Source organism: Bombus vancouverensis, chromosome 7 (assembly GCF_051014615.1).
Source record: "Bombus vancouverensis nearcticus chromosome 7, iyBomVanc1_principal, whole genome shotgun sequence".
Lineage (NCBI taxonomy): Eukaryota > Metazoa > Arthropoda > Insecta > Hymenoptera > Apidae > Bombus > Bombus vancouverensis.
The window spans coordinates 16,590,860-16,604,889 of NC_134917.1; the positions used below are offsets into that span (position 1 = coordinate 16,590,860).

Below are 14,030 nucleotides of genomic sequence, written 5' to 3' on the forward strand. Positions count from 1 at the left end.
TAACCAGCGAGTCGTTTATCTTTGGCATAAAGTTTGCACGCGTGTTAACAAACATAAAACGAGGCAAAATACATTTTATACGTTACAAGAATACGTTGAAGGAAACGGAACGTCGAGCACAGTTCAACGCAGGATCGCCAACGATTCGAGAAATTGATCTGTTCATCTTATACGTTTAAACGTACGTTTAAATCGTTCTCGTCGATAGTTACCACGACTTTCAGACTTGAGAATTTCACGTAAAAGCATAGCTATCGTAATTAAAACTCGATTCGGCTAATATTATATAATAAAAGTGATTTTGTTTCTCGACCAAGATTAAACGTTTCGCTGTAACAATTGCAATCCTCGCTACCAGTTACGCAATCGATATTCCAGGGTCGTCGATCGAAAGTTAAGCCTCCCTTGGTTTGAAATCCGGTCGCCGATCTAAATTAGAATTTCTATGGTTTCGTCCATTTGCAAGCATCGCCTAAACATTCGCGGCTCGCTTTGAAATTCCCAAACGACGAGGACGAGAATAGCACGAACTTCTTGTAGCCGCTTTCGAACCACCATCGTCTTCATCGATTATTCGTTTGTTTGCGTTTAAGATCGCGTTCTGGATCCAGTGGCCGCGGTCCTGGTAAATTTAACGTTGCAAGATTCGAGTCCGGTTGAAAGGAAGATCGATTACTTGATATAGTAAGGCACTTTGGCGGGTGTGAGGGCTCTCTCCCATGGTGGTTCCACGCTGCTCGCGAGGAAAGCCTGGCTACCCGGAGTGCTGCCATCCTTTCCAAATCCGCTTAGCAACTTGTAACGCTCGTCAACCGCCACTTGCAGCACCTTCCACCTGCGAAAATACGCGAAAAACTTAGCGTCTTCGAACGAAAAATAATCAACATTCGAGCAAAGATCGCGCGAATAAACGTTACGATATAGTGCAAGACCACAATCTGAGTGTGAAAGTCTGGCTCAAGGATTTAATCTCTTTTAAAGCTTTTATTCTCTTTTATTTTATAGAAAATATCTAAATGTATATATATATAGGATAGATATAGATATTTGTCGTTAATATTTTTCGAGATATTCGCGAGTAGCTCCGATGTTCCTCTCGGGACTATATGAGCCAAAATGAAAATTATGATTCGATAAACGTTAATAAAATGTAGATGCTTGGTGTTCCACATATTTGTATTTTAACGTCTTTTTTGTGTTAATACTTTTCGTGAATAAATGAAGAATTAAAGTTGACACGTTTGAGAATCTCTATTACGACAACGTACGTACATATCTTCTCTCTTTCACAAAATGCGTCTATTTACGGCGTTGAAAACGCGCGTAAAAGAAAGATTCTCCTTCTCTGTAGCTTCAGATTTCTTCGTGGAGAATTGATGACGCATACGTGTGTGTCATTAGATGTACAATAGAAGACACCCATGACGCATGCGTTGCGTCACCAGGTACAAACGTGTCCAAGTATAAACGTATCCAAAATTGTCCAAGTAGAAAAGTATAAGCATGTTCAATCGAGTTAACTATACTGGAATGTATGCCCGTATGAAGTACTATAGATTATCACATATATTCGTACTGTTCTTTTCCATTTATATAATGAATATAAAAAAAAAACAGGGATAATTTATATTGCAATGGAATATTTTTATAAACGAAACGAAATATTGCATCTATCGGTGTTTGAAGTTTCAACTAAATCGTTCATCCGAAGATCTTGTACCTTTCTTACAACTCCATCCCGAGGAACGTGGATCGCGGCAAGAGGAAAGGATTTCGTAGCTTTCTCTCAATTTATGTTCAGTACGAAAGATTACTTTTCTGTTTACTCGGTCTCTGGACGAAAAATATTACGAAACGTTATAAATATTATTTAGGTAATTGGAGCGATAAGCGGTGCACTGGCGTTGCGTAAGAACGGATTGTGTTACACGGAGAGAATGTGGAAATCGTTTGACGTTTAGTTGCAATAGGTGTAACGTTGTTGTTTGAAAGCTTGGGTTAAGTGCATATATTATAGCGTTCGTTTTAAATGGAACAACGCACCTGGTGGATAATACGTAAATTCTGTTCGTTATTGGACCAGTGAAATTATTAGAACAATTTGCTGCGTATTTTGCATCGCAAACAGACTGTGTTGCTATAAATAATCGAACTGTTTGGTGCGAGATTTGGAAATAGTCGAACCGTTATATATATTAGAACTGCTGGGATGCTGCGATAATTCGATAGAAAATTTATATCTCAGCTTTTGTAATTATAAGATCAGAAGCTAATTAAAAACTAACAACAACGATACGCGCAATTTTAATACGGTTACTTGGAAAAGAATTATTCAAATTTCAAATTCGCTACATTCCATAGATTCTCTTAGATCGTCTTCAACGTGTCTTTTCAATAAAATTTCTTAGGAGATTTCATATCGTTTAAAAGGTATAAAAGGACACTCGCTTTCTCATTTCAAATCTCGCGCTACAAGTTTTCTTAGAACATTAAAAACCTTCGAACTCGTCGAAAAGAAAGCGAATTAGTACGATGAAAATTTGAAGATCGTAGCGAGGATAAAACCAAACGACCAAGTCCACTGTAACGAAACTTCCTCGTAGGCAAGACGATAAATTTTCTCTAAGTCTCATGCGTGTCGTATTAGCATGATAAATTCGAGAGAATGAAAATCGTTGGAGAAACGAGAATTCATCGGTAGGTAAGTACCTGGTGTTGAGATCTTCGAGTTTCGCCAGCAAAGCATGAGAAACGATGACGCTGCTCGAGGCAAAGACGCTCGCTTGATCGTTCGCGTACTCGATGCTCCTCTGGATGGGCAAGAGTCGTTCGCCGAATTTCTCCAATTGCTTCAGTAATTCCGTCGCCTCGTTCGCATCGTTCGGATTCTGCCAGCCGCTCTGGATCGCTTCGGCTCCGGCCATCCGCGACGAAAGATCCTCCAGCGTCTTTTGGAACACGCATATTTTCTGCAACGAAGAACGTCCAGATCTTTTAAACTTTATATATTATTCTATACATCGGACATAGACTGCGGTAGATTTTTACGCGATTTCATATTTTTACTAAGAGAATTAAAACGATGGAGCTTACGTAATGATCTGTTTCGCCTACTAAACGCGACGAGTAGTCCGCTTTCGATATTTTATTTATTTCTGCTTGATCTGTTTTATTTATTCTGCGATAATTTATTTTCTAGATTCTATGCACTCGCTGGATTTTTTCACCTTGAAGTTTATTATAAATAAATAAAAATCCGCAGACTGTACGTTGCTATCGATACACGGCTGGCCTGGGCAGAGGGAAATAATAATGCTTGACACGAAGCAGGTGAAACACGAGGGAAGCGAGAGGGATGAGAGCATTTTGGTAGGTTTAAAGTTGAAACTTTAACGCAACTTCTTTTGTCGCGAAAGTTTCGCTGGTTTAAATGTTTCCTCGTCGCGCCACCATTTTGCCGGAACATTAAACTTGTAAGTATATAATATGCGCGATAACTTTTTCCTGGATTTTTCTATCCTCGTCGGTGTAAAATTGGAAGGAAAATTTGTTCCTAAGGTGAGTGGAGGTTCGCGTGTGATTCGATGTAGCGCGAGAAAGTTGGTTGATTTAACGCATCGATAAAAGCGAAGAGAAAGACAATGGGAATGGTCGTGTATATTCGCATATGAAAAGTGCGATTGGAGTCGTTGCATTTCTGGAAAAACACCTTTATGTTTACGCCTTTCTTCCTACTCTTTTCTCTCTCTTTTTTTATAATTACCACAGACAATAATTAATTTTTTTATAATTACCACAGACTATCGATTTCTTCGCCGATGAGAACTTTGAAGTATCAACCTCGCACGAATCTACAGTTTCAACAGTCTCAAACTCCATAAAAGTAATATGCATCTAAATTATAGAAGATTTCTCTAGAAATAAGCGACCATAATTTCTACCCTCTTGAAAATTGTTTACCACGCGAAAGGAGATATCTATGAATTTACCAAGTAAACGTTTATCCCATAAGATTGGACGCAAGAAGGAGAAACTTGAGCGACGACTGTAACCAGTTTTCGTGGTCGCCGCCGAAAATAGTGTTTCACGAATAAGCGGACATCGCTGGTCCCGGGAACGATGCCGGTTTTCGGTCGAAAAGAAAGCTGCAAACGTAATTGTCGAGAGCTGAGAAGTTTATGGTCATGAAAATCACGTTTATGGTTTACCGAGTTTCGCGCAGTCCTACTCACGGGTCAACCGTGAGTAATCGTTGCTATTAAAACTCGTTATAAATCGTGGTCGAGCCGCTCGTATTTCGTAGCCGGTCAGAAGACCTCGACTTTGTCGCTAATGGCGAGGCGACGAAAGCGTTTTGTTCGACGATAAACGCGCGATACCCACGCGTCAGGATTGACAACGAATAAAATTTCGTCCTGGTACATGTAGATATTTACATAATTTTAGACGCAGATTTAATATGCGAGAATACGTCGTACAAGCCAATGAGCCGAAACGTAGAGAATATGTGGAAACGCAGAGAAAAGTGGTGATATGAAGAGTATTATTTTTAAAAATTTGCTTTACGATTGTTTGTGTCTTTTTTTGAAATCGATAATAATAATTATGAAAGTATCATTCGTTTTTAGCGGCTATTTTATAGATTATTTGTTAGAATTTACTTAAAAATCTATGATTGTTCCTCTCTAGAGATTATTTCGGAAAATGTTTGTTTTAAATTCATAAACGATTCAGGCTACGATTAATCTACGCATTGTATGTGTATGCTTAATCCTCTTTACCTCTGTTGTACGCATAACGTGAGATAATAGAATCTCATTTTTGCTACCGACCTCTCGGTCATAAATTGTAATAAAAAAAGAAAGACGGAGGAAACACGAAGTTCAGAAAATGACATAATTACATTCTTCAAATATCTCTTTGACGACTAGGGGTAAAGTAATTAGAAAATCGTCAGAGTTTTGATTACAGTAATTTGGGTAAATTGAATTCGCGGAAGGGTTGTTTAAACGAGTCTCAAACGTCCAGCAACAAGTTAATAAACAGTTAATTGAAGGCAGCCGCAGAAAGTATTTTTCCTCCTTTTGCTTACCATTTTTTAACATTTGCATTTATCGCATATCAAATTATATTTCGTTTACCCCTGCCCCGCCCCTCTATCCTGTACGCTCTTATTTTATTTAAAACCTAAGGTTAGTAGATTACTCGTTTCACGAAACAAGTTCTAATAAAACGACTTTTTTGATAAAATGAGATTTTGCAAATAAATCTTACAACTCTATTATTGTAAAAGAGAAGTCTGTGGCTTGCAATTTACAAATTCCCTGGTATTATTTGTCGTTAGTAAATTATTGTTCGACAGGGCTCGAGAACGTTAGCTAATATCTGCTTCGAACGAAGGGATTTCCACCCTGTTCGTTACGGATGTAACAAGATTCGCAATAACCCTCCGTTTAACCCAAAAAATCACGGGGACGAAAGATCATGCAATACGATTCTCCGGTCGCCGCGTCCCAATAAAAGAGTCACGGCGACGGTGGTGAAGGTAACGCGCCCTTTTTCCGCCCCGATAAATTACATTCGACGTTGCGGAACGACGACCGCGTCCCGCGAACCGACAGGACAAAAGGACCGCAACAATAACCCTTAAACAACACCTAACATCCCTTTCAGAGTGTTCTGACGACGCGAAAGCAGTCGTCACGCTTTCCATTCATTCGATTACTTCCTATTCAACCGACGCATCCTTCCATCGGCTGTCTCTCCCTTTCTCCGCTTTGGATCTTCGCGACGAAGAACCGCCATTGCGTTCGAAAACACCCGTCGTAATTTCCAACGAGGAGAAAACGGGCTCCCTTCTTACCGATGTATTTCCACCCTTTCTTTTGCAGTCGTTACGCCTTTGAGCGGCCTTTTCGCGTTCTATTAAGCGCGAAAAAAACAAGGTAACAGGTTTATAAGGGTTGGGAATTTTTTGTTTCAACGACAAAGAGTTTAAGTGAGATAAATGTTAGGATTTTGTAGTTTCTCTATTTTCGAAGTGTTTCGGGACGCGAGTGAACCGGAATTGACACAGGTTATTTAACTTTGGGATATTTCATCTTATTTTTTATTCTGTTTTGAATCTCTGGATTGTGTTAATCAGATGAATTCAACTGTGCTTAGTTTTTGAATGATATCTCCTATTCTATTTGCATCTAGAGTATCTGACAGCGTAGGTAGACGAAATTGGAGCTAAACTTCAATTAGATCTCCGCTCTAGTCTTCTAGAGTATTTAATTACTTACTTTCGTGATAAACTCCATCGTTCTTCCTCGCTTAAACCGCGGAATAAAAATAGAAATTAAGTTACTCAGCCCGAACACCTGTGAGTCGTCTGTAATCCAACGATACCTATTAAGAATTAACAAACATACTCGTTCGCTAAACCCATGAAGTATGTACCGAAGTAGCTACCTGGACCGATATATTTGAACCGCCCTATTATTCCAAAATTTACTCCACGGCAAGCGATACGCACGAGGCTGTGCCAAAAAATGCGGCGTTTTAGGTTTAAGAAGATGCTCCACTCAGCGCAAGGATGTCGACAAATTTGGAAATAATGCATCGAGCGAGAACACGAGATCGAAGGGGAGACGAACGTACAGAGGACAGAGCGAACAGAGGTTGGAGAACAGAGAAAAAGGCGAAATAATAGGCAGAGCGAACAGTGAAAGAGGCATAGAGGCGTGGAAAACAGAAGCGAGGGCAGAAAGTGCAGTGGAAGGAATAGTGGGAAAAGAGAAAAGGAAGAGAAACGGGGGGAGAAGGAGAAGGGTTGCGGAAAGAGCAACGAAAGTAGGAGAACCGAGAGAGACGAACAGTGGGAAAGGGTTGGGAAAAGTCCGCATTTGCATTCTAAATAAACGTCGACGACGGACGCTAAATCGCTCTAATTAGTCGTCCCGCTATGAAAGTACTTCAAGCGTCGCTTATTCGGCATCCAGAGCGCGTTCTTAAAGCGGAAAAGCGAAGAAAAAGCTGCGGATGGAAAGTCGATTCGCCCGAGGTCGGTTGGTGGCGCCGACCACGTGGAAAGTGACGCTGTCAGGGATTCGATAAAGAGAATCGTCGAACGAAATACCGTGAGGGACTTGGTTATTCGGGTTGTTTCTCAGGCGATGAATACCGAAGATCAACCGACAATAGTTAAAACTGAGTCGCACAGAAGCCACGACCAGCTTCATAAATTATGATCCACGGAAGAACGAGGATTACAAATATTATTTTTTTAATTTTCTCTTTGTCTATGTATTTTATAATAATTTATATGAACGCGCAGTAGCATCTGTTACCTTTCTCTGTAAGGGATGATAGAAAGAAAAAGAGATACTTTTATCGTTCACTATATTTCGCATCGAAATCTTTTCTTCGAGAATCTAAGTTGCTACTCACGAAAGAATTTGAAAATACGAAGAAAAATAATCGTCGAGGGTAACAGAGCAATTTTTTTCACGCGTGCCTCAAACAAGCCTCGCGAAAGAGTCGTTTCCTTCGCGCACCTCGTGTTTACGAGATCGCCAAACATACCGCTAATTAGGTTTATTAAGTTTATTTGCACCTGTAGCTGGAACGGTGTCGGCGAGAAATTGTTTCAAAGCTGCCACGTAACGGCACCTAAAGAAGCGGAACAAACGACCGTAGTATCTACTCCGCCTACAAAAAAATCCGCTACAATTTCCTACAAATATACACTCGGACCTATTCACCAAAAAAAGAAGAAAATTGGCAGGTGGAAGCTGATATTATTCGCGATTCTTTAGAGTCGTCGACGAAGATTTAATTCTGGTAATAAATTCCTTCCGGGAAGAACGTACGAGCTCGGCGAAAGTGTCGCGTCCAAGATGAATGTATCGCTGAAAATAACATTACACAGCCATCAATATGTCCCGGTTTCCCGAAGCTCCGACACAGAAATCGTTCCAGCGAACAAGCTGCACGAAAGCAGACTAGAAGAGCCGTACGAAGAGGGAAAAGGATTGGGGGGTGGACAGAGGTGGAGGACGAAACAATTTTTCCTCCGCTTGGCCGTCTGCAATGTCATTTATTATGTAGCCGACCGGGCAATTAAAGTTAACTCGGCCGTGCTTTCGCTCTTCCTTTTCTCTCTTTCTCGGTGGCCGCTTTCCCTGTCTTGTTTTACGCCTTCACAGTAGCGAGCTCGTTCCCGTGTCGCGTTCTGGCCAATTTCTTTCGCGGAATTCACCCAGCTAATTGTCTGGCGCCATTCGATACTGCGTTCGTTACGGCCAGCGCAGTTCGATAATAATTAGCGTGACGCAATTTTCTTAGCGAATTTTGTTAACGAGAACGCGTGTAAACGAATCGCGAGATAACAGTTGGGAGGGAATCTGCGAACATGCGGTGATTAGGTTCGATTAAATTCGATGGAATTTTTTGCGAATAGGCAAATAGAGATTTTTTGCAGGTATTTTAATTTAACTTTATTACAGGGTCTGCAAATTTTTACGTAGCGACGAATCGTCGTTTCAATCGACAAGAGATTCGATGCTTCAAGAGAACAGAGTGGCTTTTTTAACATATTCTACGTTAATTGTTCGAAACGTTTTTACAGTGCGATCATTTCATATGAATCTTCAATCGGCTTGTTCCATTATTAGAGCGTTAAGAACGATATATTGCGATGTAGAGAACGTAACAAGATTAAAATCCATTTCTTGGGTGATATTGTTTCACTGATTTTGAGAAAAGTGTTGACACAGTAGATTTTCAGTTTTAATCAAAAAACGGAGAAAGGAGAAAATATCTATAATAAGATCTTCGTTGAAATCGCCGATCACGTTGTCGCAACGTATCAGCGTCGAAGTAAATATAGTTATCAAAGTAACGTCTGGCCATCGGTGAGGACAGAGCGAAAAAGAAGAAATCGCAAGATGGGATTATGGAAAGAAAGAGAGAAGGAAAAGTGAAAGATTAAGTAGAATACGACCGAGACGGTTACCAAATTGCTTCGTAAATATTCAGTTTTCCTGTAGACGTTTCTGTTATTTATCGAGTCAACGTGGAACAGGACAAAGAGAAGACCTGGCTGAGGTGACTAAGCGGCAATATTGTGGCGCCTTGTCGTTGGCTTCACGCCATGTGCATCTATTATAAATCTGGCCTCGTAGTCCAAGTACCCTAGACCTTCACCTTAACGTCTCCGCTGTGATTCTGAAACGCGTTCCATCGATTGCCGGATAAAACAACCCTCTCGATCTATGGCCCTTCCATCTTTTATTTTTCACGTGTTGTCAATCGCGCGAGGCGACTCTGAACTTTTTCCTCAAATTTCGGTCAAGATTATCGAAATCGTCGAAAGCGAAATCGCATGAACATTTTCTGCTATCTGATTACGATTCCTATTATTAAGTAAGATGCATAGAAAATTCCGAATTGCCTATTGTTCCTCTCATTTCTTCTTCACGCTTGTATGATTGCAGATATCTTTTTTATCTGGAACATTTTATTCGTATTTGTTATTCGTAAAAAACGTGAAAAATACAAGAAGTAGCAAAATTATATCGAACGATAAAAAATTATTTGTATTTTAACGATATCGATCGAAGTCCAGTGAAATTTAATTTAATAGAGTTGAACGAGGAAAAATTTCTACTAACCTCGATACATCAAGCAATCATGAGCAAACCCATGTCACTCGAATTTTCTAGCTATATTACTCGCGGTACTTTATTAAAATCAACTGAGAATCAACGAATGAAATATTTCAGCCATAACACAATGTACAGTTGCGCGACGCAAGATATGTAAACTCATTACACCTGCTTTAACGTAAATAAATTTGGCCAATATAATTAATCGTGGAATCAAGCACATAATAAACGAATAATTTGTTCGCGTAATTGACGCTGCCTGATCCGAATTATTTGCGTGCGTTATCACGATGATCCCATTGGGTCGTTCTTTAAAAAAGAACGAACTGAGCGAGGTCGGTCGACAAGATTCCATTCATCACTCTGGCGGTTAATAAACACATCGATGTCGATTGGTTCGCGGAAGTTGAATGAACAAAGTCCGCGAGTGTACTCGACACGATCTTGACTGGTTGGAACGTACAGCACGCGTGCGAGGAATCTTAAAATCGACGTGGCCAGAAGAGAGATCGCCTCTCTGCCGTTTGTCTAGAGGATTTCAAGCAAAGAAAGTCAGCGGCCGTGAAAACGTCGCGGCGTGTCGATAAAAATAGCTCGTCCCGTGAAAATACTTTTTCGATTTATCAGAAGCTCTTCGTGGCGAGAGCCGCTGATAGTCGTGTGAGTCGTTTTCGTCTTACTAATTTTAAGTAACACGTAGCGTTAGAAAACGTGTAATACCAGGAAATTAGGACGTATTACAGAGAATCACAATTACATAACGATTATTTAACAATGAAACCGAAAAAGCCTGAGACCTTGAAAAATGAAAAAATGCTGGATAGAAAATTTCAGCTTCAAGAAGAACAAATATAATGCAATATTAATGTACGTACGTATATCCTGCCACAGTGTCGTTAACAATCCTACACAAACTTGATCCAACGAGAAACGTCGAATAAAAAAGGAACTGAATCTGGTATCGAAAGTTTGCCAAGATCGATACATCCATAAACGAACGATTGGCAAAGTTGAAAAAAAAAGAAAAGAGAGAAGAAGAGGCACTACCAATAGCTCACACAGAAATATCGTTAAAATGTTAAAACAAAGAAAGAGGGTAACATTATGAGTTTAAAACATATTGCGAAACATACCCAGCGAAGCAAGCAGCATTAAAATACGGGGGAAAGCGGTCGGCCGAGTGTCGTATTTTTCATGGGAAAATATCGTTGCGCATATGCCGGCAGTTTATCGCGGAAACGTCGCCATCGGAAAAAGGATATTCATTAGCTCCATTTGCCCGAGATCATCGAGCAAGATAGGCCACGTTTTATATCCTACATCCCGACACCGCTAGGATCGACAAAAATATGTATTTCGCAGCTTGCAAATGCATCTCCGCTGAATACGACAAGGGAACAGGCGCTTTTTACCAGTCCAGCCACCATCGGTGTATTCCTGTCCGTTCTGCCGCGAAATTCCATTGTGCCGGTAGATGCTCTTAAAATGGCGGGATCCGTTTAGAATATGCTTGCCTCCCCTGAACTGGGGATGCGGAAGACGCGATCGAACCTCGCCACTCGATACCCCAACCCCTCGATATATTTCTTCGTGAACTAGAAACGTATCTCCGTTTCTCGATCATATGGGAATATGTGTCTGGAAATTCGGTAAATGCAGGTGTACCCCGTTCGTCTTCATTCGCATCGTCTGTGATTTTTTTTTTTTACTTACACCGTATACTCCGTTGATCAAATGTTCGGGATATCCTCCGCTTTTTGGACGAAAGAACATTTTTAATATACATATTTTTCCGATAAATAAGAATATTTCAATTGTAATCTTCGTTTTTAAATGTAACCGTGCGACTGTAATTAATCCTATGACACTGTAACCGATATTAATCGTAATTTCAGTATTTACTAGAAAAGATTAATATTGTGGATAAAATTTATTTCACGCTTTAGGCTAGTCTGACGGGTCTTTTCTTTTGCCAAACATCGAATACGATTTAAGGAAGAGGGGAAATAGAATTTTATGAAAATGTTTACTAAAATTTCGTACGATAGGATAAAACGTGAATTTATTCGACTTAAGAGAATCGATATTTTTTCTTGGTTTATCGGGACGTTTCGTTTTATGATATATCGAAGGGAGGAGGCGAAGCAGTGTTTCGATGCACAGCAGTTTGCGTGCGTTACATAACATTGATCGATAGTTTGTTTATTCGGAATGTAATTGAGCTTTGGTCGGTATCATATTTACCGTGAAACCCGTTTAATAATTTGATAGGTATAGGATGCGTTTATTAGTGATAATTCGGCCGAAACGTATGTAAGCATCGTGCTAGCGATAGAAGTCCGATCGAATACGAAGATTGAATTCCTATTCAATTTATATATGGACGTATCTCGGGAAGCACGTCAAGTTAAAAGCATTGAACGCGTAGGATGGTTAAAGGAGATGGTTATTAGAATTTCGTAGAGAAAAATCGATACAGTCGGAAGCGTTATGCACGTTCCAAGGGCAATTTCATTCTATTCTAACGTATATTACTTGCATATTACTTCGAGAGAGTTGATATTAAACGAAGAAGCAATCTTTTCCTATTTATGACACTTTTCATGATTGAGCCATTCAGAAGCCACATTGATTAACTCTGTAAATTAAAAACTGCAAAGACGTGACGATATTTCAAAAACTATTTTTTTTAATTTATCTTAATATTTACTACTACCACCTACGTTATTTTCTTGCAATAAATGTTTGTCTGTTGCGACCATAAATTTCTATAAATATACATTTGTTCCTTAAGGATTCAGCATTAATCGTATACCTACCTATATATATAATGAAACTGACAAGTTGTGACAAAAGTGAATCGATCGGTTTTATTTCTCGATTACGAAGTGATTTACGATCGTAGAGCTTCACGAGAAACAAATGGATACTATTGTCAATACGATTGTTTTAACGAGGATTAGATACATTAATAATCGTTAAGAAACTTTGTGTTCCACTTATTCTTCGCGATATATCTGTATTCGAAACATATATAAAACTATTAAAAGTTATCACTTTATATCCATACCATTCATCTTTTTCCTCTTTTGAATATCGAAGTCGTTTATTTTTATAAACTTTATTCCTATTCCCGTTAGTGCAATAAAACGAAATACCTATACCCCGTTCATCTTGCCCTGTTCATTTTTATTTATCGCCCGATGGGTAATCGAAAATCGTGATATTTCGTTGAGCCCGAAACGAAAACGCCCGGCCACGAAATCGATGGAAGGTATTGGGTGGGATGTATCTTTAATTGGATTTACTGTTCGACGCGCTACAACCGCGGAATAAGATTCTCCAGGGAAAGTAAATCGATTAGCGAATACGAAATTAGCTCTGCAAATAACAGAGACGAAGCTTTCCGAATCGTCTTTACCATTTCGGTTCCGCGCGAAGCTTCAAGGAGTCGGCTTCGAGTCGTGAAAAATTCAATATATTCTGGCCGACATTTGAATTTTATGTTACACTATACATTTATCATTTATACAGAATATTTAGTTTCGAAACTTTGCGCTATCCACGCTGCTTGTCTCCGGTCGTTTTCTGGTTAAACGTTAGATACGCGAGAAAGATAGAAGAGACAAAAATTCGACTACTAATTATCTGTGAGACGACAGGCGGAACAGATTTTTAAAATATGCTATGGTTTTCGTACGACGATGAAAACATCAGAGCATTTATATCGTTAACGATTGTCTTCACATTAAATATACGAAAGCAATCATATAAAGAATTCAGCAATTTACGATACAATAAAACTCAAGATTACTCGTATGAAACTCGAATTAATCGCAAGAACAAAATACGTACTCTGGAGATTTTATAACACGTTTATTGGTTATGCCAGTGCTACTGTTTTATTTTGCGCAAGCCAATCGAATTACGCAAAATGCATATGTAATTTCTATTTAGTGGAATAACATTGTTAACTACGTTTTTCTTATACCTTCCGATACACTGCATAAAGCACGGAGCTCGAATTGCGGAGGTAAAATATTATCGAGAATAGTGGACGATTAAAGAATTAATTGTCAAGAGGCGACCAATGGGAAGAGTAAAAAGGACACTCAAAGACACGACACCCCGATGATGTACAGAATTCCTCGGTGTAATCATAAGTCTGAAGGATACTTGCCGCAATATCAGCGTTATGAGGATCGTTTTCTCCTTTAACGTCCAACGTCGACGCCAGTCCGACGACGCCAAGCTGACGATCTTAATATCGTCCCTCGGATGCAATAAATGCGTATTAACATTTATTACCCCCGACCGATACATTTTTGCTTCGTCGAAAATTCTCTACGTACTTTTACTACGAACCGTAATTCTCTG

General features: G+C 39.5%; 1 protein-coding gene across 7 annotated transcripts in view; it reads right to left on the reverse strand.

The window, feature by feature from the left end:
- The window catches only part of LOC117155449 (dystrophin, isoforms A/C/F/G/H), a 437,811-nt gene that overhangs the window by 5,852 nt on the left and 417,929 nt on the right, over positions 1-14,030 (reverse strand). For all 7 annotated transcript variants that reach the window (XM_033331460.2, XM_033331413.2, XM_033331467.2 and 4 more), the window contains 2 exons: positions 2,710-2,969; positions 677-835 (listed from right to left, as the gene is read on the reverse strand). In XM_033331460.2, the coding sequence (XP_033187351.2) occupies positions 677-835; positions 2,710-2,969 (419 nt within the window). The remainder of the gene's footprint in view (positions 1-676; positions 836-2,709; positions 2,970-14,030) is intronic.